Source organism: Amphiura filiformis, chromosome 20, assembly GCF_039555335.1.
Source record: "Amphiura filiformis chromosome 20, Afil_fr2py, whole genome shotgun sequence".
In the NCBI taxonomy this organism is placed as follows: domain Eukaryota; kingdom Metazoa; phylum Echinodermata; class Ophiuroidea; order Amphilepidida; family Amphiuridae; genus Amphiura; species Amphiura filiformis.
In genome coordinates, this window is record NC_092647.1 from 8202807 (window position 1) to 8230359 (window position 27553).

Below are 27553 nucleotides of genomic sequence, written 5' to 3' on the forward strand. Positions count from 1 at the left end.
TTTCTAAAATAAAGAAATATCCTTTAAAGAAAATAAAAACCCTCTTCTATCACACAATATTAACTATTTCAGCCATGATTTCAAACAAATATTACAATGATAATCTAAATACATATTTATACAGGGTTTCAAAAAGAAGTGGACTCAACCAAGTATTTTCTGTTTATGTTTTTTTTTAAACGGTGAAAATGACACAAATTGTAGCTATTGTTTCTGAAAATTACCAATAAAGGATAAATATTTTAAGGTGTTTGTTCTTACGCAAACGATGGTCCTTTATACTCTTGTCCATACACCCCTCCAATTTGATCAAAAATAACGTTCACATAATCACATACCCAGAAACAATAGGTAGCAATTGTAGCACATCCTTTGATCTCAGATGCATTGATTGGGCCCACTTTTTCCGGACACTGTATTATCTCAACTCATTCACCATGTTCACTGGTGTGCATACTAAAAAAATCGGAATTGTATTTACACGCTCTTCAAAATGATGTTACATCTCTTGATTGGTTCTAAAAATCTACTATTTACATTGATCATTGCTATTTTAGCTAGTATGCTTCATTACTTCACGATTTCTGCATCAATGTTTGCGATAACGCCATTTTAAATGGAAGTGATGTCTTAAGCTTACATGTACGGTGAGATTGTTGAGCAAGATCTTTAATAACATTAAAACATTCTTTGTATTTAAAGAGGTACTTCTCTAAACTGTCAAAATATATATTATTTGATCTAACTTTCTTGATTAGTTTCTTTAATATTTTACTCAAAGGTATCCATCTATCACACGCTCTAAAATTAATAAAACAGTCTTCAAAAACTTCGAATTGAAAATATATTTGTTCCCCTATTTTAAAGTTCAACCAAAAGTTCTCTTTTTCCGTATTGTGTCTGGTTCTGCATAAGTTATTTTATTTTCTATGATTCAATCAGATTTCCCGCGAGACTTTCAAAAATTGCCATGATTCTTTCAGATTCCCCGTGAGTCTTTCATATTTCCCATGATTCTTTCAGGTTTCCCATGATGCCTTCAGTTTCCTGCTGTGAATTCCCATTTCCCATGATGCTTATATTCCCATGATTCAATGGCGTTGTCTTCCCCTCACTGATCTTCTGACATAGCAACTTCAAATGCCTGTAAAACACAATAAAAGCGTAATATGATTCGTTAAATAGTACGGCAACTTGTAGGAATAAATTAAAGTTTCCAAACCCCAGAGAACTTCTGAAACTAAAGCGTAATATTTGAATGCCTTTACTTTAATAACTTTTACTCTATCGCAATATTATAAAATCAATAAATCTGATTTTTCAAACACAAGGCATTTCATAAACTCTTCCATAAGTCTAAATATTCAATGACATCATTTGTTCTGACACAACAATAAAAAACGCATTGCTCCATAATACGATGTCTTGACCTACGAATCAGACTTCTTAAGAGTGGCATCAATGATGACATTAAGATGTTATGGTGGCATATAACAGACATATTAGGGAGGTGTATAACCTGTTTTGCCGTGTTTGTGTCACAAGTTATAATATTCTTTCAGATGAATGTCAAGGTACGCGTTTAAGTTGCTGCGAATGCTGCTCTAAGCAAATTATATTACTTCAACTGACAAAGTGATCATGAAAAATTCACACAATTCTACATGGAATGGTTTAATTCATTTACTGAAAAAGTCATTGAACTATCAGATACGATAATTAATATGCATGTGCTCTTGAGGTTGTATCCATATTTCAATGGTGTCCACCAGTCTACTATTATCTCGTAAGTCACAGGAATGAGCTTATACATGATGGTGGTGTTCAAAGTTATATAAAAATGAGGCGAGTTCCAATCACCTCTTCACTCAGTGAAAACACACTGATACATGATGGTGGTGTTCAAAGTTATGTAAAAATGAGGCGAGTTCCAATCACCTCTTCACTCAGTGAAAACACACTGATACATGATGGTGGTGTTCAAAGTTATGTAAAAATGAGGCGAGTTCCAACCACCTCTTCACTCAGTGAAAACACACAGAAGTCATGTTGATACTAATGCCCAATACTTAAGGGGGCATATTGGGAGGAGATGGGTTTTTAAGTCCGACACCACCAATAAATGCTGCAAGTTAATAAAAATGTGGTCAAAGATAGTCTTCCAATTTAAGGTGTCCAAACAGTTTTCATTGCATTTCTGTTTCCCCAAATTAAATAAGAAGAACCGATTATGAAATAAAACCAATAATACCTAATGACACTAGAATACTAGTGATTTCTGTTTCCTTTTAGACACTTTTACCATGTAATCCAATCACGAATCCAATCTCACAATTACTACAACAAGTAACACACGGCAGCTATGGGATTTCTTGTTAGAAAGTTCTGTTTGCTGACGATTTTTGACGAGATTTTAAAGCCCAGGCTGGCAGTTGACGTCCGTGTTTGATGCTGCGGGGCATGATGGGTAAATCATTCACCTCTCATTTCATTCCTTATATTGGGCTACTTCGCCGTGTATTGTGCGCTCTGTCATTCTGCAGCCAGTGGGTTATTCGTTAGTAAACCATTTTGGGCGCCTTGTCATCATAAAATTCAGCAAATTTGGCAACACGTAAGACATACTACTCATCTATCAACACGACACTCAAGACGAAATTGAAGACTTTCTTACACCAGCAAAATGAATTAGTAAGGTTTCAGTATTTATACAAAATGTCAAAATATCGGAGTAAATTTTTACAGGTTCTCTGTGGCAACGTGTATTATGTATGCATAATTACTGCAAAATATTGTATGTATTCAAAGGTGTACAAGAAATACTATACACGTTTAAAGTGTCAATTTACTCACAAATCTCATATTTGTAATTTGCGACATCAGTCTCACTTGCTCGTGTTGGGTCACAACTCACAAAACGAAATGGCAGGATGTAGATAGGTAAATGCAAATTATGTCGACACAGATCAATGGTATTGGTTAATAATAGTTTCTTATGCGGTTTGTGACATATTTAAAGGAGGATTTCGTGATCCTAGCATCCTCTTTTTATGACATTTTTCAGTAGATATCCACGAAAAAGCTTATTTCCAAAATTTCAGTTGATTCCGATTTTGCGTTTGCGAGTTATGCATGATTATGTGTATTACACTGCTCCATAGACAATGTGTTGTAATTTCGTTCTGGTGCACCAGAACGAAATTCAAATTTGGCGATATTTTTGCTAAACGAATTAATCTGCAAGAAATATTTGGTACATACACATTATGTAGCCAGAGGTATCCAGTGGTGTAAAAATCTCAACTTTTTTTGGGAAAAGTGGGGGGATGAGGCTGTGGATCACGAAATGCCCCTTTAAGGAATAAATGTTGAGTTATTTAAGGAAATTGTTGCCATTTGACAACTTGTTTACCCATTCATTCAAAGTTGTTTGCAATTGTCACCCATGCACACTTTTGGTTTGATTCTTAGAGTGGAATCAATATCCATTAGAACGGTCAATTCTTTATTGTTTAAATGCTTAAATGCTTAGATAAAATCACCAATATTTCTATTTTTAAACTTTAATTAATTCTGAAACACATTTAAAAACTATATTTAGAGAACACCACTGTTAAAACAATTCCAGCAAATACGGCATAGTTAATACCCATTAAAAACAGCCAACTTCGTCTTGTTTCAATGCTTATTCCGAAAAAGAACAAAAGCAATGTAAAAAATAAATAAAACTACCAGTAGCCTATTACTTAGCTAGTTCTAAAACACATTTAAAAACTATATTAAGAGACCACCACTGTCAAAACAATTCCAACAAATGAATATAATAATTACAACATATAGTTAAAGCCAATAATAATATATATGCATTATTTACAGAATAAAGGTATTTTAGCCGCTGTCGTGCATTTTTCGTCGCGACATCGGGGCGACATCATTATTTTGGCTATAAAACAACTCGGCGAATCTTAAAGGCAATCGACAGCTTCGTCCCCCATTTTTCTTCATCAAAATTGAGATTTTGGTATCAGAAGAAAGTTCATATTTTTGTCATTATCCAAGTGGAATTTAGTGCCCGAGATATTTTTTGTTTAAATCAAAAATTTAATCAAATTAAACCCTACATTTTTGCAAGGAATTACCTAGCGCTTGGGCCTGCGGTTGCTATACCGATCACCAATTTCTTGAGGATTTTTTAAAACTTTAAATGGTATACCAAACTACTATAAATTAGGTAGCCTACTTATAAAGCTTAATTGTACCTACAAAATTATATTACTACTCTATACAAAATTATGTTACTTCTCTATATTTTGCCAAGAACTATGTTATGTTACAACCTAAAGATTAAAAAAATCGAATTGGTGTCTGAATAGTTGCCAATAATTGTAAGTAAGTCAAAAAGTTAACAACACCTTAAAGTCACAAACCTATATGAAATTAAGAACAAGGATCGTACAAAAGTGGATATCTGATACATTATTCTTAAGGCGTAATATAACTGAACAATCTCAATGGTTCGCGTAAATATAACATTTCATATACCATATTGATATGTCATTCTACTCTCACCGTAAGGCAGAATGTCATTGAACATCTTATTTACTGCATGATTAAGTTAAAAACCTCAAGTGCAGCGACTCCATATAGATTGTTAGCATGTAATCAACTTCGGAGTCAATTGGTTTATATATTTCGGCTTGTATTTTTGGAACTGGCTGTGCAAGGTTACTTATCAATTACGTCAGCTTTTACAAAAGCCACTTTCGTCATAAGATAACAAAACGTATTGAAGCATACTTAATTAAGAATATGACACTGGATGCAAATCATGCAATCAGCATTATACCAGGGACCTGGTATGCCGACTCTCCCTGATTTTACCGAAAATTGTACATATTACTAAGTTTTGCATGCTAAAATTTATAGAACAGAAATGTATCATGCCCGGGGTATCATGCATTGTGCATGTTGAGGAAACGATATTTGCTTAACTAAATGTGTTAATGGCGAATTTACTGTCACTTTGGGACACAGTGCTATACACACGCACAGCATGAACAATAAGCAAATTGCGAATCTTTTTACACAACAAAATAACATTCTTCGTTCATTTTTTACAAGTACACTCATTTCAGATGCTCTTGCATTTGCAAAATTCCTAAAAATTATAAAACTGGGAAAGCACTATATGTAAATCGTCAACCATCTTTGCATAATGCACAACATATAGTCATAAAATAATGACAATTATTTGCATTTAACATTTTAAATTTAGAAACACAAGTTGACCGGAATATACATAATCACTGGTTTCTAACCTATCAGTACAGTTGATCCTGATGAAATGATGTAAATAAACCCTCTTGTGATTTTCAGATACAATATACCTAATGAGGATTGGGAATTCTCATATCTAATCATATTCTTTTAATATATTCGTCTAAATTTACCTTAACCCCGTTCCCGCCAAAATCAACAGACAGACGACAGTATCGATGCACATTTTTGTTTTAAAAAATGTAATTTCACTTTTCATACGACAATTGTGAAATGCATATCACATGGACACGTATGAGTACAAATATGCATACTATTCGTAATGTGGTTCTAGAGATACAACTAGAATGGTTTTCTATTAGGTTATCAAAATCGGGGTGATCTATTAATAGTTACGATACGTAAGCATTGTGTCAAATCACTTCACCTTATAGACTCGCGATGTGACATTGTGACAACACTTCCGATTTGGGAATCCTCAAAAATCACTAAATTTAATACAAGAAACACGTCAGTTACCATTCTCCATAGGGTGACAATGGATACACCAAATTTTCCTTTTCCTTTTCCCTTTTTTTCTTCTTTATTTAAAAATATATAACCAGGCCCTATCAAAGATTTGCAACATACATGTTTTATTACATTTGCATTTTTAAGTTTATCGATGTCACTGTAACGTATTAATATAGTCAAAAACAAGGGTTTCAGGATTGTTGGTTTTGTAAGGCCACATGATGTAATCATGCTAATGTAATCATGTTAAGTTGCGGTAAGTGGAATTGCGGTTCAGTTGCCTATTATTGATGGTAAAGCGTCATAACATTGATGTGCATTTTTTAATCATGGAGTATACATAATACATGATATGAGACTTTTTATTTTGCACTTAATGATCTAAAAAACAATCAAATGATTTTGACTAAAACATGAGAAACATAATTTATTCTATTGAACATGTCCAAGTAGAATACATGAATAGAATACATTAAATCCTTTGTTATACTATCTATAGAAATATACTCACTGATTATAACACTGAATAAATTAAATAGGCCTTAATAATCTCTTCCACATAGACAATTTAATACTACACCGTATATGTATCTTCTATAATATGTTGTTAGGAAAAGAGATTAAAAAAGGCTATAAGGTCATCAAAGGTCAGGTTATAGGTCAATTGGTTCAGGTCAAATTCAGGCATCAATTTTGAATACATGTGATAGTCTGTGATATCATACATGTCATAATGAGGCATCAATTTTGATATGTTGTCTGTTACTGGATATATAATGGAAATGTGTGAGGTGGATATACTAAAATACCTTGGGATGTAAATGGTGAGTACAATTTAGATTGCCTAGTTGAGTTGGATTGGGCAAATAAATATAAAATAGTTACCAAAATCACAAAAATGAAGCTTACGGAAAACTACCTAATATGGTGGTATAGGTGACAAAAAATACAATCTTTTTCAACATTGCTGTAGTGTGGTTGTGGTAACCTGTTACCTATGGCTTAATTAAGTTTCAGTGACATAGTGTTGCAAGTTCAAAATACAAAATATAGCTCGACATTGAAAATAGAAGCATTTTAACCGGTTCGTTTTTTGATAGTTGTGGAGCACCAAGTTCATGAAGTCATAAAAGAAATCAGGGACCACTTATTCCCATTTTACATATCAACATTATTTCCCTAATGTGTTAGCAACACATATCCAAAATTTTAACGAAATCCGTTGATAGTAAGCTTTCCAAAATGAAGTGAATTTAAATCATCAGTGATGTAGGCCTACCTCCTTTTGGCTTCTATCTTCAAAAGCATGTAAGCTACATTGATACCGATGCCACCAATAAAACGAGAAGATTTGCCCCTTCATTTTGCATACCACTTTGTCCAATTTATTTTGTAATTTCTTCACAAAATCCAAAAAAATGCAAAAAAAAATCAATGGGTGTAGTACCCCTTAAACAAATAAATTTACCCAAACATGGTTTAGTTTTAAAATTAGGATTTTTCTTCCAAGTGTATAAGGATACTCTTTTGGCGCATTGTATTGTGTGTATGCAACGATCATTAGCAAGTTTTTGCGAACACAGTTGTCTTGCCACAATCACCTTGTAGTAAGGCACTTAAGCTTAAATCTTTGAGGGGCAAAAATATTTTATTGACTAATATTAATTTTGAGATGAATTTTAGAAGTTTAACAGATATGCAGGTTAAGTCAATAAAAGTCACGTGATACATATCAAAACAAAATTATGGCAATGATAATCGATAGTGATATATTCATTAACTTTGAACTTCCGGCACTCAAATTAAAAGAATATTTCCTTAATTAATTCGCTATGTATTCAAAATATACCAGCTTAACATCAGTTTTAGAAAGAAAAACAAAGTGAGTAGAATGTATGTAAATTTCTTTTCTTTAAACCTGAATAATAATTTTGAAATTCTGCTTAATCATTTGGATGTTTAAGTCAATCTTGTACAAATATGCTATAAGCACTAACCCTCTAATTAATATAAGAAATGCGGACTATTATTGTCATTAAATAATGTTTAATGAACCCAAATAAATCAAAAATCCAATGAGAATTATCGAGCCATCTCCAAAAGGTTATACAATGGATACAAATTAAATATAAAGTTCAAAATATTGCCAATATAGACGGAGTAAACATTATTTTCAAATCACAACCGGACATAATTACAAAACAATGATCATTTTACAAATGAGTTTTTGTCTAAAAACATAGACGCACACAATGTTAGCGAAATGTAAGACCACAACCCATCTGTAGTGTCTCGGCACTGTTTATCCAACACACTTATTTCTACAGCGTGTGAGTTTTAAATTCCGAAAATCGTGTGGGGTTAAAATTTAGGTGGGTTTCTATAAAGCGTGAAAGCGAAATAAAAAGCGTGTGGGTAAAGCTACCAATTGAAAAAACATTATGGCGATAATTAAACACCTCTTCAAAACCATAAATATTTTCTTGGTAAATTTCGAATGGAAATTTTGTAAATTAACTTGCTGAGAAAGTGGGTAATAGTGAATCCAACGGACGAGGACACAAAACACATCAAGGATCAATAAATGATACAAGAGGATACCTTGAATATGAACAACAGGAAAGAAAAAAGCAAGGTACACCAACCCCACATCAAGTTGGTGTGCCTTGCTTTTTTCTTAACTTGCTGAGGTTTGCAACTCGTCGACGTCACCCATTGATATAATCGACGATTCCATAATTGTCATGATTATTACACTGGTAAATGACATTCCTCCTTGCGTACTGAATGTTTCGCAATCGATTCAGGATGTCAGCCAAATATGTATGTCGCGATGAGTACGTCATGTGATGGGAAGGTTTTAAGGTGGTATTGGATGCATTTTCTAGAAATTAAGAAATGCTTTGAGCATGTTTTAAACAGAATAATTGAGTAGGGTAAAGTACATTGATCAATATGCCTTTTGTTTGAAGCCAATCGGATATACGGTTTCCATAATACATCAAATTATATTTTCTTTGTATCTTATTGTTTTTATCAATAATCAATATAGTTAATGAGCTAAAAGGACTGTAAAGGCTCATTAATATGTAATTTTTGCTAATATTTTGCTTTGCTAAAAATCAATGCATAAATGTTCATGGCATTATGCAGTCATGTCTACAGCAGAATTCACCACGATCTTTGCAGGACTTAAACCCCATTAAACCAAGATAAACCTCATTGAATACAGCTCAACTATGGTAAATCAGTGATGTGTCTCATGGTTAAATCCACAAATACATGTTTCTGATTTACCTGTCTTATATTGCAATGGGCTGTGGTGAAATAGGTATCATGATTTCAGTTGGATGCACCATTACAAAGCAAACGCACAGAATAATACTGTGCGTGGCCTTTGTTTCCCAAATGAGAACAATAGTCTGCGTATTGTTAACCAGGCTTGTTGATGGTACAACTCATGTCAAACTTGTCAGAGCAATTGTGATTGTATCATACAAGTAAATGAGAAACATGTGGTTTTAGACTTAACACGGTTTGGAAATAAGTTTTTCATTTTTAGCTCCCTATCGGGCAGTCAGAACTGCATATTTGGGAGGGCTCGACAACAATCTTCCCAAAATCGCATTTTAATAATATTTAGATGACCATAGAGGGAAAGAATTGAAATTTTTTTACAGCTTCTATGGCGAAAATTGATCAAACCGATCACCCGACGGTGTCCCCTCGAAGTTGGAGCTATCACAAGTCAGCTGTTGAGCACAATTTGCCATTGAAATTACACGTCCGACTGCTATGAAATTTTGAAATTCTCTCTTCGGAAAAATAGCTCGACAACAGCTTTTCCGTGACATTTTTTACTTCAAATTGTAGTATGTTATGGATGAATATTATAATTCACATGTGAGCCTCTATGGCTAATATTGGGTGAAGGGTTTTCCCACCAGCCCACTAACTAGTTTATTGCATATACCTACAATACAGTGAGTGAGCTAGAGGTCAATCTTCAATTGGAGCGCTGTGTGTGCACTGAATAGGAAAAACGGACAGTAACTGCATAATGGTACTTTTATTTTGCATACTTTTGCCTTGAAACTTGGTCAAAGTGTTTCTAATATGTTCTAATGTATTATATAGTGAAGCCGCCCCTAATTTGCATATTTGCATAATTAATGAGCTAATATGCTAATTAATTATGCAAATTAGGGCGGCTAGCTCATTAATTATGCATAAATTATCTGGAAGTCATTAGGAACACTTTGACCAAGTTTGAAACCAATATTCTATTAAATAAAAAGGTTATGAACATTTATGCATTGGAATTTAGTAAAATATTGGCAAAAATTACATATTTTAGGGTACTACACCCTCGATAAATTTAATGTGTATTTTGCATTTTTCTCAAAAACTAATAACACACTGGTAACAAAAGTTATGTATATTATAGGGGCAAGGAATCCAATTACTACACTGGAATTTTAGTGATCCAAGACAAGCGGTTCGCTATTTATGATAAGAAATAAGGTACCGCTATGTACCTCATTTCCTATCATATATACTGAACCGCTTGTCTTGAGTCACTGAAATTTCAGTATAGTAATTGGATTCCTTGCCCCAATAATATACATAACTTTTGTTACCAGTGTGTTATTATTTTTTAAGAAAAATGCAAAAATAGTCACAAATTTACCACAGGGGTGTACCCCCTTAATGAACACTTTCAAGTCATATTAGCTCATTAACTGTATTGATTATTGATCAAAACAATACAATACAAAGACATTTAAAATGTATGTATTATGAAAACCGTATGTCCGATTAGCTTCAAACAAAAGGCATATGGATCAGTGTTCTCTGCCCTATTCAATTAATATGTTTTAAACATAAATAGAGCACTTCCAAAATGCCTCCAATACCACCTTAACAATCACCAGCTGATTACATTACAGAGAAAAAATGCGATCTCGTATTTCTCGTCGTGAAATCTTTTAAAACTTTTGAACAGATTAATTTCTACCACGAAAAACGGTTGCTGGGCCGGATGTATGCAGAATTCGACAACCATTACAACTGAATAAGCTGAAATTTGACCTGATTTTCCAGCCTGAGTTTACAAAAACAGTCTATTTTCTGGCACATCCAAGCAACAATGAAGTGATATTCTGTTATTATAAGGTCATCTTGGTGTAAAAGTTACAATTACTCAAATGTCATTCTAAATCATCCAGACATCTGACAATGGGTGGTCCGCTAATGGCCGCCTCCATGAGGATTACTCGATAATATATTATCGACTTTATAAAATCATTGTACAGGACTGCTTAAGAAGCCATCAACCAAGATGGCGAAAGTCTAAAACTAGTGATATATTTAGATTTGACAATCAAAAAATCTAACCAAGTTTAATGTTATACAATTTTGATTTTAAAAAAGACTAAAAATAGTGGATTACCTCAAGTATATAGTCCTGCCAAAATTGCGGCAATGTATTTATGATTTCATCAAGAAGGCACTGTGAATAGTCACTAGTAGTCGTTTTGGTCCAGTCGTTTTGCTGCTGCATGTCATTTGCCCATGCAGTTTGCGATGAACCTGGTACCTTATTGATCTGTAGAAATAAACAAATATGAGCAAAAAATTGCGTTTTTATTGGCAGTCCGAATCGTTACCTAAAATGGTATACTTTAATATATCCATTTAGATGAAAGCAAGTTATTTTTGTGGTTGATTGGTTGTTTCTTTCCACTTCAAAACTTTGACATTCAAAGTGTCCATTGATCACTTTTTCACATAACGTACATTCTCTGAACTACATCTTAACTTTCACCTGGTTTGGCACACGTAACAGATGTTCAATTGTATTTACGCACTAAGGAAAAATAAATGAATAAATAAAACGCCACAGCCACTATCAAATGCAAGTCCGCTGCGTATAGGTACGTCTAAAGTGCAGATCTTCTTTGAGAGTGCAAAAACGCATACGGACAACGGAATAATTGCTGCCGTTGGTTTACATAACCTTTATTGACCCTATTTCTTTTAGAGACATATATTCATTTTGTCGTCATTCTTGTTCAATATTCGAATTTCTTGACGGAATTTCGTCATAGAATAATAAATAACCAGATGCCAGCTGATTTTAAAGCAAAAACGACATGAGATCAAAAAGATATTGAATGGAAACAATTCATATGGCAGCTTTTTCGTTTTTGTTTACATATCTTTCCATTAAAAAAGTATATAAAGCACGACTAAAAGTTGAAGTATTTGCACTTATCTCTGTAGGAAACGACAAGTTTGGATGACTGAAAAGTAGGTGGGATGCAAATGAAGAATGTTCCTTGTATGTTTTAACATACTTTGAGTTTGTCCTATGGAGCCTGTTCCAATTTTAGAGGACGTATTTCAAATTAGGACACCGAGACGCAGACAACTGATGTCGAGTAGTGCTCTATTTGTTTTAGCATTTTTAGTGTTTCTTTGTTTTATCACAGCTGTTTGACTGACTTTTAGAGTAAAGATTATGTGAAAGGGAAACAAGTCTTTAGGTGTCCCACTAGATATCCATAATTGAACACACTGCAACAGGTGTGTTTGAACTAGCCTATTATATAGGTTATATAGTTAATTTAAAGCAACACTAAATATTTACATGTTCAAGTTACATCTTTTGACTATATCGCCTTGCACTACAAGCAGGTTGCACTCATCACCTGTGTATGTCTGCAATCATAGATTGAATACAATACCGCTCTTTTCAAAGATACTGATCTTACAGGTGCGAGTGATCAGCATTATCTGGTTCAATGCATAGGTTTCCGCGAGAATGTTGTAGTGTAGGGCGATATCAAGTCAGTCATCAGAAAAGTAATAGGTGATGACCAGTTCTCGGTAGCAGTCTTCATCCAGTGTTGACAAAGATATTAAAGAGCTTTATCGAAACTTAAGAAACTTAAAAATAAGAACATTTTGATTGACTTTATTCTACCAATCCTGATAGATTTGTTCAACCACGTGTTGGTCCATGTACACGGGTGTCAGGAGTATGGTCAATATAATATTTCAAAGCAGCTATGACTGAAACATAACTGCATCGATTCACCCAGCTAGACTTGTTTTTAAGTAATAAATGTACAAGTCGGTCAAAAATGTAACACTATACTTAATTTGGCAACAGTTTCAACTTAAACACTTTTTAAAATGGTTCAGTTCGGTACCTGTCTCGAGACTGACCATACAAAGGTTGGTTTCAGGCAACTTTAGATCACCATGCATTTGTTCTTAAGGACCTTGTAATGACTATGCAATAACTCTAGACGAAGCGATTATGTGCACGCTACCTTGGAGGATGATGTCAACGTACTATGAAACCGAATTTAAAGTTTGGTCGCAAGTTCTTACTATTGTATATTGACCAATAAGACGGATGGTTACATTAAAACCCGAATTAACTACCCATATCATTGGATAAAATACCTCAATCACTAATAACGACAACAGTGTGCATTCCTATTTCTATTCTCTTAATTACACTTTGATTCTTACAATCTTCCCAAGTGAAATCAAGTGAAATGGCTTGGTTGTAGAAATATTTCTAATTTAGGAAATGTTTCCCATGTCGCTACGGGTCACAGTTAATTCGGGTTTTAATGTAACCATCCGTCTTATAGTATGTTATGGATGAATATTATAATATTACTTGTGATCAAGCCATCAGCCTGGATCAGTGAGTATATTTTATTGGATTTGTCACACAAAAATCTAAATAATAGTGAATTGTGTCATCTGTTGACCTAATGACAAGAAGTGTTTTTAGGGGGAAGTGTTAGTTTTCGTTCGATATAAAAATTCTGATTGGATAAAGGAATATCTGAGGTTTTGAGAAAAGCCAATCACAGGCATATTTTCCAGCTAGATCTCTCACAGCTCTCTATGGTGCTATGCATTCAACCGTGTAGTATAACACAGACTGCGTAGATTCGCTCATTCTCGCTGTGCTGGAAATTGTTGGTGTATTCGGGTGTATCGAGGTGGGAACTGTGCGTATACATTTATAAGAGAATCGCTTTTGTAGTCAAACCTTTTCATATGTTATTTTACATGTTGGTGTTTGAGTGCTGGCGCCTTATACGCCGTAGAAGTGACGTAGTTAATCGGATTAACTACCATAGCAATATATGAATACAATTTTGACTATACCGCTCTGCACTACAACGTTCACGCGGTACCGATGCATTGAACCATAGATGTCAAAGAAAGGCTGATCACTCGCACCTGTAAGAGAAGTATTTTTGAAAAGAGCGATATTGTATTCAATCTATGTTTGCTGACATACACAGGTGATAAGTGCAATCTGCTTGTAGTGCAGGGCGGTCTATTCAAAAATTGTATTCATCTATTGCTATGGTAGTTAATCCGATTATGACGTCACTTCTGCGGCGTATACAGTAATATTTTAGGACTAGTCTAAGTCTAGTCCCGTGTGACCACATATTCTAGAAACTAGACTTCCTAATCCGACGAAATACAATAACATGTGTGTTTGGGCGTGAAAGGGTGGTGGGTATTGTACACTCACACCAACCGCAACCACCACAGGAGAGTTGAAGCTGTATGATTAATTCGAGTTTACGCTAACACACTCCCTTATTTCAAATACTGAGTTTTGGTTTTGGTTTTGGTCATGTGGTTTCCTGTTATCCTGCCTAAGCTCTTGACTGACGTGACATGATTATCGATATCTTTGTTTCTATCCTTTGTTAGAAACTTAAATTTGTAGCAAAGAGATTCGGTTTTCATATCAGTTTGTTATATCATACTGTGAAGGAGATAATCGCTTGGTTTGAAGTTTATCTAAGTATACAAAAGAAATGTGTAAATTTCGCAGTGCAATATTCACTCAGAACTTAAGTCACCAGCTTCTATTGTTATGCATAGTCGCGCTAAAAGTCGATCGATACATGTTGACATCAGCACAATTCAGAAATACACTTTTTTGCTCCGGTCAAAAATGAAGCAATATTTTTTTCTTTAGAAATGTCAGTTAAAACACAGTGCTTGGATATACATTTAAAAAAAATTCCTGGTGTTAAAATTAGGCATGAAATTGTGTTTTTAGTGTCAGATTTTTAGCGTTTCAAACTAATATAGTTTGCCAAAGAAAGATATTTCCCACCTCTGTAAGGCACATCGTGTGGGTCTATACACAGCCAAATTAAAAAGTCGCCACTAGTTCCATCCCCATTTAATCAGAATCTGATGAGTTTATGGCAAAATAATTTATATAATAATTTTCTATACACTTTCCTTCGAAGGTTGATACCAAAATTGATATCAAAAGTTTAATCATGTCCAGCCCATCTCCATTTTGATTGTTTGATTTTTCTCAAAATGTCTGCAACACCGGTCAGCTGTCTGATGGTTGAGCACCTTACTTTGTCTCGCTCTGAGATGTTTAACATTTGCCGTTCCATTGCTCTTTAAGCGAATTGTAGTTTAGTTTCTAAGTATTTAGTTAATGACCATGTTTCGGAGCCATACATCATTGTTGGAAGGACACATTGACTATATATTTTCCTTCTGAGTGACATGGGTATATTTTTTTGGCACAAGATTTCTTTATGTCTTCCAAAGCAACTCCATCCTGCTTTTATCCTTCTCAATACTTCTTCCTTCGATCAATCCTTTAACCTCAGTGTTTGGCCCAGATATTTGTACTCCTCAACTCTTTCAATTTCCTGATCTTCAATGATGATCTTTTCATCTGTTGCCATATTTGTCATATATTTTCTTTTTCCTTTGTGCATTTTCAATCCCACCTTCTTTCTTTCTTTATTCAAGTCATTAAGTTGTATTTCCACGTCCTTCACTGTTGAGGTAGTAAGGGCAACGTCATCTGACAATCGGAGGTCTGTTAATTTTTCTCCATCAACATTGATTCCTCTTTAATCCAAACAAAGGCCCCCACCCCTCAATATACGCGCATGATTTTAGGCCAAGAACTCGGGTGTAATTATACGGTGATATGAATGTATGCCACCTACGACAGACTTATCTGAAGTAAGACTAAATCAGATTGATATCCGATAATAATTATGTTAGCACAATAAGCCATTATATACTTATGGTTATATACCCTATACTGTGTCCTCCCAGATCTGCTCCAATTTTTAATCCCTTGATTTTTGGTTTCTGAACAAAAGAGAAACCAAAACTTATAATTTGAAATGAGGGATTGGTAAACCGCCTGGTCAAAATATTTAATTAATTATAATCATTGATATAATGTGCGTATTCGTTATCACCATTTTACATTAATCAACATACAATGTACTATATATCTAAAATATAACCGTCTGATCGTCTTAAATTAAGTAAAATAAAAATCAACCTGGGATAATAACATAATGCCCAAATTATGTAAGTGGTACATCGGAAAAGTGTCTGGCTGACTCATACTAGCCCAGTTCCCTACATATTGCCCGTGGGGTACCCTTTCTAGTATAAGTGTGGTAGGTCGGTTGGTTGACAGCATTATTTAGAAAAGACAAAACAATATTGTTCTACAATTTCGGTTATTGATTAACTTCATTTAAAAGTACACTTGTATGACGCCATGTTTAAAACCCCTCTCACTCACTGGAGCTGAGCACCATAATTATTGTTGTATTGAACCATTGGCCAATTCCAATTAAAACACTAATTTAAATAAAAACAAGAAGTTACATATTTATTGATATAATCTATGCATGGATAGTGACATTCAAATAAAAATCAAATTACTCTTAGGAGCAGGACCTTTTTTTCATGTGTGATTACAGTGTCACTCTTGCTTCACGAGGTCTCAGCCAGACTTATTGTCTTTCTCGACACCCTCGTTACGGAATTACATGCCCCTGTTGATGCTTCACGGGTAGACCGAGTATCGCTACAGGCAACCTGTTGGTCTTACAATATTTCTTATTTATAATATTCCTATTCAAAATATAAAAAGATCTCTTAAGAACTGATTTAAGAAATAATTTGACTTTCAATGATAGAATCATTGTTTCTAAAAAAATTGCCGACAAATTAAGCAATGAGAACATAACCAAGATGATTATTCTCTCCATCATCAGCATCACCGCTAATTATCATTGAAAATAACAATGATTACAAAAGCAACATAATGGAAGCAAGGTATGTTTAGTATGAAAAACACCTGCACAAAACAAGGTTTATTGCTGTGTTTTACTTTTTAGTACTTTTAAGTTAAGCACCTGCCCTTGGTTCGACTTGTGAGTAGATTGTGGGCCCAAACCTAAACAGTTACACGATTTTCAATGCACTACAACTGGCTAATTTGCAGCAGTATAATAGTTGTGCCACGTTCCCCACTTCAGCGTATGAAACTTGCTCATGTTCACGACCAGATCGACGAAGGACATACAACTAGACTATATTGTGTTTTGTCTCAAGTTAAGACGCCATGTTGGATTCCGCAGTGGTAGATTCGAGCGTTTATGTGGTTGCGTCGTCAGCGTTCAGATAAATTACCCTTCTACGCGTGTGTCTATACGACCCGCGGGATTAGGCTAGCGCGAGAGTCCCCCGGGGGGGCCACTCAAATATGACAGTGTACGCATGCGTGACCAAATTTTTTTCGAACACCCCCTAAACAAGTTTTCCTCTGTGAGCAAAATGACCCCCTAAGCAAGTTTTTAGCGCGCTTTCCCCCAAAATTTGACCCCCTAAACAAGTTTTTGTCTAATTTTGACCCCCTAAACAAGTTTTTGTCTAATTTTGACCCCTGAACAAGTTTGAGTAGGCCTATAAATTTGACCCACTTTACAAGCTTTGATGGATTTTGACAACTTTAGAACAATTTTTTGGACTTAACATTTCATTGAACAGGCCCCTCTTGGATATGGCCCATACCATACCACTTTAATAAGCTTTAATACATAGCCTAAATAATGACACGATGAATTCAGAGTGTATATGAGGCCTTCAGATTCGTAGCTTGTTTCGTGAATCTGCTGGATTCTTGTATAAAGTAGTTTTGTGAGAATATAAAATACCAGTATACCGCGTAATTTATACAGAAGCAACGTTTAAATACTCAGTATTCACGTTGTATTTGATTCCGAATTCGGCACATAAAGTTGATTATCGTGTCCCGGTATCATGTGCCCTTTCCGTGCTTTCTACCGCAAATTTTCATTAAGTAATCCAGAGAAGGTTTACATTTTTCAGTTGAGAAAGCTCAAAATCTACTACAGTAGTAATAAATAATGCATGAGGAATCTATAAAGTCCTGAAAATCTTTTTGAAATTCGGATGATGTCGGCGAGTAGGCCAACACACGATATTTTCGTCGATCCGTCTGTCCACTGAACTATATACCCATCAAATTTTATATGACGTCATAAATGAATATGCATGTTTTTTATTCTAAACGGTATTTTACATGGAAGTACGAGGCCATGATTAAATCACATCTAACACGTCATGAAATATTTGCATAACACCGTGACACTTTAGATTTGGAGTATACTGTAAACATTTCTACGAACGGGGAATTCCGGCGAGTGAATAAACTTTCCGGGATCGGAGTGTCAGCAGATTTGAAAAGCGGAATAAAATGGTACCCTAAATGCGTTACAAACGATTTTAAAACTACCCCTTTTCATGAAAATCAGCGTTTTTTACCCCCTTAACGCGTCACGCGCGTAACGTGCTTAACCAAGAAAAAACACCCCTTTTCACGCGTTTTTTTGGTCACGCATGCTTACATCATTATATTTGAGTGGCCCCCCCGGGAGAGTCCAAATGTCCACCGTGAAATCGAAAAATGGCGTTACTCTCAACATGAGACTAGTAGGAACAGACTATAGTAGGATGTTCTTTGTCGGCCTGGTCGGCGAGAACATGATACTATGATTAAAACTTCATCCTAATATCAATTTATGGACATATTATTAATCTTTTTGCCCCAGTGATTTTCAGGATCTTAATTAATACTGGTGCATTGACGCATCACACACCGACACCGCCTGGCTAATAATTATTTGGTGTAGCAGAGACACTAAAATGAATACACGGGATCGATACACGTGAATTGCTATGCACGATTTTGATATCAGACGAAAATCTTCGGATACCGGGTTAGAAAATGATGAATATCTCCCGTAAATGAATTTTTCTCAAGAAACCAGATGTGGTCTCATACACTTGAAAATACGTGTTGAACAGATATGATGGTCGCTAGAATGCGCTTTGAAAATTGGCCGTGCGCTTTGAACTCAAAATCGGACCAAAAACTCTAATTTTATATTGCGTTGGTCCTGTATGGCTACATCGTGTAGTACAGCTGCACTCACTACTAGGCAGTATAAAAGTCGATGACCATTGACTTCAATGGGGGTATACAAGCTTATTCACGCACAACCAAGATCAATTACATGGCTATTGTGAGTAGCCTTAGTCATGTCCCTCGACTAAGTATTCGTCTCAAAGAGCTTCAAAGGTCTGAACCAAATGGCCAATCGTGGCTGTGGATTCAACCTACCATGGCGATTTCTCCCATGAAGATATAGGGTCGATGACACTTTGCATCATGTACATGAACGTAGTAGAGAAGGAGAAAGCTGGCACGCATTAAAACAATCATAATCGCCGCCCCTTTAGTCAACGTTTTGATTATGTAACACGATCGTCATCATCTTTTGTGTTTTGTACATGCATAGTCGCACTAACTTAGTCATTCTAACTTGATGCAAATGATGCACATTATGCTCCATAGCTCTTTCATTGGCTAGTTAAAAAGAGGGCTCAGGACGCGGTTTATTTTGAAACATCGGGGGAGGAACAATTGTTAAAGTTTTGGGTAAACAAATAAAATCGGACCAACCCAGGCAGTACCGGGCAACACTGAGATCCCTCTCGTTTGATGGGAGAATTCCTCAACTCAACAATGCGCAATTTATTATTAATAAAATCTTCGTATTTTTAAAACAATGGTTAATACAGTTTTACCCGTCCTTAACATGTTGTGAACTGCACCATTTCATAATAAACTGTTTAGAGGTTGTGCATATGACGTATCATACCGTAAATATGGCGAATTACTCAAATGCATTCAACAAAAGCATGATTGCAATCTACCACGACAGTTCGTCTCACACACATAACAAATGCACCACGATCGAATAGGTTGATGATAATAATTATTTGATTGAATGTACTGCACTGTGCCATGATTACGGTGAAAGACACCGCTTCAAATCCTTCGTTTTGAGCCAATCAGTAATTTCACGCACAACCTCTAATTAAATTATGTAACCAACTTAGACTTAATTAGGCTCTTGTATACTTACATTCTGCGTTTTCATATCACGAATAAAAAAAAACATTCTGCAGAATGTAATTCGATATGTCTGTTGTGATCTCATGTCCAACAAACAGTACTGTGCAAACGTTGCTATCCGATTCTTTAAATGCAAACATAATTTTCCATAACAACAAGTCTCGGGCAACATAAGTGTATGTTTTAGTTTGAAAACAATTATCTTGAACATTCGCGTTTTTTGTACCTTTCAAACATGCAATATAGCAACAGTGGGGAAGATGAATTATTTCTAAAATATTTTGCAACTGAAATGCACCTAATATTCAATTAAATTTGGGGCTTTTATTGTATTGGTGTAACTGTAATGATAATTAAAATAATTAGTTAGTTTCTATTAAAAACAATAACATGATGATTTTGATATTGTAACTATATTTATAAATATCCAAATTTGTGATGGCCCACAGGCCACCCATTATCTGGCGTTGTGTGACATAGATTGGAGGTATAACCTTACCTTTTGCCCTCTATATTGACCGTTATTTTCACCTGTATTTAACAGACTTTCAATGTTGCTTCTCTTCCCCGCACCTGTAGTCAGAAAAACAATAATCAACTTCATTATTATATCAGTCAGTTAGAGGTACAAAAGGGGCAAATAAGACACAAAATCTAACGGGGAACACAAAGTGTAAACAAACTTTAAAACACGCCGTCTAGAAAAGACATTACGCATTTCAGACTATGGTTTGCCATTGAATAAAATAAATCAACAACTGAAGAATTTACTTCAAATAATTATACGTTATGATATACATAACCTTTTTCAAATAATATAACATAGAGGGCACGGTGGCTCAGTGGTTACGGCCTTGGACTCATAATCTGAGAGCTTGCTCGACGTGCGTTGGTTCGAGTCCCCGTCCCACCACCGTGTTGCGCCCTTGGGCAAGGCGCGTTGCCTCGCTTGCCTCACCCCACCCAGGTGTAACGGGAAGCTGTTAGTGGTAGTCACAGTCGTTGTACTGATGAACCCTGCGCCAATTGTAGGCTGCAAACGTGGTTCCGACATATTCTAATAACGGTGGAATAAATGTAAAGCGCTTTGAGGTTGTTTACGGCATAAAGCGCTATATAAATATCTACATTTATTTTGTATGTTCTTGTTTTACAAATCTTTCAATGCTACAGTAAGCCAAAGAAATAAGGTACCAGTTGTGTTCACCCCAACATACCCTAAATAAAGACAAATATGTCAAAATAAAAACAAGCAGCCAATACCTGTACTCTTTTATAGCTCTGATTTAAGACCTTATTTGTGACGCGATCAAGCAAAATCAGTCGGAACTCGGCAATATTGATTTTGAGATATAGCCAAACAAAGCGAATATTTCCTTTTCTTCCTCTTGTTTTGGAAACACTTTAATTGCTAATATCTTTGGAACTGGTTGTCCAATTTCAATGGGTTTTTCTGCAAAAGCAGCTTTGTAAATAGTATTTAGTAGCCTATAAGAAACTGGAAATGTAATATTTCCGAGTTCCGACTGATTTTGCTTGATCGCATCATATTTGTTGAAATTGGTTCAGAACTAAAAAAACCGTGATCTAAAACTTAATGAAGAAGCGAAATCAAAAGTTGCACTTTTGTGTTCTAATCAATGAAAGCACGGCACTAGTTCTCTTGTTCACGAACGCTTCATTGTGTACAAATCAATAGGATATTCAATGGAGCAAAGTGCAACTTTTAAATTGGCATCTTCCTTGGGTTTTTGGATCGCCGTGTCTTTATTTCTTGAACAATTTCACCGAATGAGGTCTTAAATTCGAGCTAAAAGATGCTGCTATTGTCTGCCGGTTCCAATTATGACATATCTGTCTTTGTTTAGGATGCACAGGGATGAACATAACTGGTACCTTAATTTTTGGCTAACTGTATTTTAGTATACACCTAGAGCAAAAAGATATACGAGGCTATCCAATAATGGTACATTTCCATTTTCTTTGATATGTTCTTGATCTGGCTGATCATTTTGAACATGTTGAAATTGAAGCCACTAGAATAAACCAGTTTTAAATCATCTTGATGATGTAAAATCAAATTTGCCCTAAATAAACAACTTAGATTTGTATTTGTACCGGATGTCAAAGTTAGCGGTTAGTTTTACATTCAAGACAGGCACTTGGCAGATAACAAACAGCTAAACCATATTTTAGAAAAACCACTGAAAGAAGATCCTGTTTTTATGGATACCAGTTGTCGTTATGCTAAATCGTTTGTAATACAATGTATTCGATTTATTCAAAAACAGCACTAAACTAAATTCAAAGAATTATTTGTACCAAAGGTTAACACATGGTTACAGTTTGCAATAAATATCACATTTTGAAAGAGGCACTTGACAAATAACAGCTAAATTTATTCAGTGGGTGGGCGAGGAAACTGGAATCTACAATCTAAGATCAGGAAGATGTTTTAAATAAGTGGGGCACTATAATTAAATTCAAATTGAAAACATATTCTCATCTCTAAGTAGGACGCCCTAAACTATTTTTTTGTTTTAAAGGTAACCATGTTTTATATGAAACTTTGCCTTGATTCATTTATACTTTAAGGCCAAGCTTCAAGAGTTGTATCGTTTTGAATTGTTGTATCTGTGATACCTTTGCTTTTAAATTTGTTTGCAATCAATTCCACAAGCAGATGTATCAAGAGTCGTTTCAAATTACCGAGGGTTCAGAACCAGAAAGCCGTAACTCACTATAACCAGCTCTCTCAAAATGAGCATAAAGTTGGATCCTTAGCTTTGGTCTTTAAAAAATCAACATTTCCTTCACAATGTCTTTTGTTTTCTATAGAGTTTTGTCATGATTAAGGCGGTACTACACCCATTGCATTTTATTGCGTTTTTTTTTAATTTTGTAAAGAAATGAGAAAAAAATTGGACAAAGTGGTATGCAAAATGAAGGGGCAAATATTCTCGTTCTATTGGTGGCATCGGTATCATTGTAGCTTACATGCTTTTAAAGGTAGAAGCTAAAAGGTGGTACATCACTGATGTTTTAAATTCACTTCATTTTGGGAAGCTTACTATCAACAGATTACGTTAAAATTTTGGATATGTGCAGCTAACGCATTACTGTCTGTTCAATTAGCTTAGATTCTTGAATTTTTAAGATATTTGAAAAAATAAAAAAATGCTGCCAAAAACATCAAAGAAAAGTGTTAGCACAGCCTTAGACCCAACGTGATTTATACTTTTCAAATTCCCAAGTTCAATTTAAAACATGATTTCTTTTCAATTTTGCCTCATTTTAGGCAGTTACTTGGCCCACCCAAAGGGTTCGCGACCTTTTTACAAATCGAGTGGGACGGTCCATTCTCAACTTAGGGCATAGACCCTATCCAATATAGCAAAACAACCTGTTCACCAATCTGTCCTGTCATTTCAATAGAGGCCTTGCATGTGACGTATCATCCCGTAAATATGGCGGACTACTCAAATGCATTCAACAAAAGCATGATTGCAATTTACCGTGACAGTTCGTCTCACATACATAACCCTGCACTACGATCAAATAGGTTGATGACAACATTTGATTGAATGGACTGCGCTCCGCCATAACTACGGTGAAGGACACCGGTTCAAATCCCTTGTTTGGAGCCAATCGATAAAATGATGAATAAAATGATGCCTCTATTGTTATACCGTTCCGGTTATTGGATAGGTTCTATAGGTGATGATGGTCCACCGGTTTTTGTTACACGTAATTATATGGCGCGATTACGTTTTATGCATAACATTATTCTGAGCATTATTTTTTCCTAAACATTTTTTCCATCTTATTTCAACTGGTTTACAATGCAAATTGAGTTTTGTTTAATACCATCATTCCTTCCCAAGAATATCAGCATTCGCTTGACATTTTCAGATACAGTGACTTTTCAAAAATTGCTTTCTGTAACCTGATTATTTTGAATATTTTCTTGTACAAAAGTTCTTTTGTTTCCAAATGTCCTTCTCATAGTTTGTATTCAACAAACAAAACGAAATAACTAATTGAAAATAAATGTGTAGTTTTATTAATAGGCCTAAATGCCTACGCCTTCTCAGATACATTCGCAAAATAAATTAAAATATAAATTAATATTAAATAAAAATAAATTAAATTAAATAAATTCGCAAAAAATAAATAAATAAATAAATAAATAAATAAATAAATAAATAAATAAATAAATAAATAAATAAATAAATAAATAAATAAATAAATAAATACGCAAGGCATGTATTTATATAAGCTGGGTCTATTTTAGAAAACTTACATGTAGTTCATAAATAATAACGTAATGTTTCAACAGTAGGATTTCAACACAAATCTGAAATAGGCCTAATGACAAATATAGCTAATTTTGCAGGACAATTCTTGATGGGATGGTCGAATAAATACTATCTCAGCGCATTGTGACATATCGTCCGGCGTCCCCATTGCTCTAAATGGATTGATTCAAAAAAGTTTATGGTACCCGACGTTCTACGGCTTGTTTTGAAAATATCGCTGGAAAAGACCAAAATTGAAAAGAAATGGGGTTTTAAATTGAACTTTAGAATTTGAAAAGTATAAATCACGTTAGGTCTAAGGCTGTGCTAACACTTTTCTTTGATGACTTTGACCGCAATTTTGTATTTTTTTCAAATATCTTAAAAATTCAAGAATCTAAGCTAATTGAACAGACAGTAGAGAAATAATGTTGATATGTAAAATGGGAATAAGTGGTTTCTGATTTCTTTTATGACTTCATGAACTTGGCGCTCCACACCTATCAAAAATAAACTGGTTAAAATGCTTCTATTTTCAATGTTGAGCTATATTTTGTATTTTAACTAGCGACATTATTTCACTGAAACTTAATTAAGCCATAGGTAACAGATTACTACAACCACATCAATATTGAAAAAAAAATCGTATCATATTTGCCCTTCTTTCCTAAATTGTAATCGTCACCTATACCACCATATTAGGTAGTTTTTCGTAAGCTTCACTTTTGTGATTTTGGTAACTATTTTATATTTGTTCGTCCAAACCACTTCAACTAGGCAATCTAAATTGTACTCACCATTTACATTCCAAGGTATGTTAATATATCCACCTCACACCTTTTCAATATATCTCCAGTAAAAGACAAAATATCAAAATTGATGCCTCAATATGATATCACAGACTATCACATGTATTCAAAATGGATGCCTAAATTTGACATGAACCAAGTGACCTATAACCTGACCTATGATGACCTATAGCCGTTTTAAATCTCTTTTCCTAACAACACATTATAGAAGGTATATAGTGTTAAATTGGTTATGCATCCACATGTGGAAGAGCTTATTTAATTTATTCAGTGTTATTTAGCATGCATCGATGAGTACATTTCTATAGATAACAAAGGGTTTAATGTATTCTATTCATGTACTCTACTTGAATAGAATAAATTATGGTTTGTTATGAACCACACATCTGAGTTACTAGGATACAGTAAACAAAAAATATATAAGGCCAAAATGATTTATAAAAATGGTTTAATAGCACTTTGTATGTAGAGATATTTTATAAGTTCAGGACATGAGGTGATGAACAGATTTATGTAGTTCATAAATTTGCAACAAAAAATGAAGAGGGGTCCTGATGAAAAGCATGGTATTGCACACCCTTAATGGACTGTATCTTTATATAGTGCCTTGGCGACTTTATTCTCATTTTGTGGGAGCAGGTGATTGTGGGTTGAGGCTTCTTGGCTCTCAACCCTCGTTATGCTCTTTACAACATAAGGGCGATTCCAATGTATAACATTAAGAATTTGATCACATAATGACCAGTCAAACTTACGTTTAGGCGACAAAAAAAGAAAACCCTGTTCTACGGGCCCGACCGACCTAAATTTCGGAAATTTCAGGAACAATTTATTTTTTGTATTTGCGACCGACCCTACTTGAAAGTTCCGTCTGCCCGTAGAACAGGGTTTCCTTTTTCGCCTTATGGACGTTCCATCAACAATCGGTTGACTTCATCTGCAGTGTTGTTGTTTTGAAGTGTTGTATCGTCCACACAGACATTGACTGTTATAGTTTGACCCTCACCATACTCACTGAGCAATCCTAATTCACGTGAATTCGCGGGTGAATGCATATAGCAAGTATTCTAAAAAAACAGTACTAATTTGGAATTGATTTTGCTTACAATCTAACTCCGAAACTTTGCTTTTTTGCGATCAGTTTTATTATCAGCACATATGAAAATACCAAAATAACAATTTATTACGAAATTCTATGAACGAAATCTAACACGCTTGGGCTGCAATAAAACTTTAATAAGGAGGTGTACACGAGATCCAAGCTAAAAGCTGTTTTTCAACAAAAAAAGTCATAAACTTGGTCAAAACTAGGCTCGTTAAAACAATTTATAACAAAAAGAGCATACATCGACTTAATTGTAAAATGATTCAATTTAAAGAGTTCTAAGCATTTTTGATTTGGTTTATGTCCCTATTTTTATGGAATAAGCAATTTGAAAGGTTTTACACTATTCTTTATATCTTAACTTTCTTCGTAAAATGGAATAGCGATAATTTTCAGTAAGGATACTGGTCCAAAAAAGTACTTTCTTCATAATCATTTTGTAGATTAGAGTCTTTAAAGGACATATCTATTGCATAAACATGTGTAACTCCATTCGAAGAGAATAAATATTACATTACAAGTTGACACTCGTTGCATTTTCTTTCTTCGTATTTCTCCTGAAAAATTAATTAACAGCCCATTCTCTCAAAGCTGGCACACTTCATTTCATGACATCACAGTTTTTCTAGGTCAAATCTGTCTCGTTCGAAGGAACTCACCGCTTACAGTTGCAATTTTAAACGACTTATTTTCTCAAAAAAGGAGTCATTTTCATTGTCCTCATAATCTTAGCTTTTACTAACCTTCGTGATGAAGGTCGCGCTTTACATACATCAATGAACATCAAAAGAGTTCTCAGAGAGCTCATGTGTATGCACTGCTCGTGAACAATATAGTGTCATACACAGCCAGATTGGTTACGCGTAACGAAACTGGCTGCGTAGGAGGCTACTGTTCATACAATAATACGTCATCAGTCTGCTGCATTGGAAATCAATTTCGCTTCGAACGCTTAAAAGGGCCGTACGAGCCAGCATTTTACCAACGCAATTTGTCTTTTTTCAGGAGAAATACGAATAAAAAAAATTGCAACGAGTGTCAACTTGTAATGTAATAATTATTCTCCTCATATGGAATTAAACTTGTTTTTGCAATAGATATGCCCTTTAATTGAGCCGCGTGTTATCACTAGGTGGTCTATTAATAGACCGCAGCAAAGAGTATTTTATGTGACTTCATTGTTGCTGAGAACCATATAACCTTC

General features: G+C 34.7%; 1 protein-coding gene across 2 annotated transcripts in view; it reads right to left on the minus strand.

Annotated features, from left to right (window-relative positions):
- Positions 1–201: 201 nt before the first annotated feature.
- Positions 202–27553, minus strand: part of LOC140141941 (uncharacterized) — a 144479-nt gene continuing 117127 nt past the window's right edge. The window contains exons 4-6 of one of the 2 annotated variants that reach the window (XM_072163824.1): positions 20637–20710; positions 11243–11398; positions 202–1144 (exon numbers count right to left, since the gene is read on the minus strand). In XM_072163824.1, coding sequence (XP_072019925.1) covers positions 1112–1144; positions 11243–11398; positions 20637–20710 — 263 coding nt within the window. In that variant the 3' untranslated portion in view covers positions 202–1111. The remainder of the gene's footprint in view (positions 1145–11242; positions 11399–20636; positions 20711–27553) is intronic. The other variant, XM_072163825.1, reaches the window with a different exon arrangement.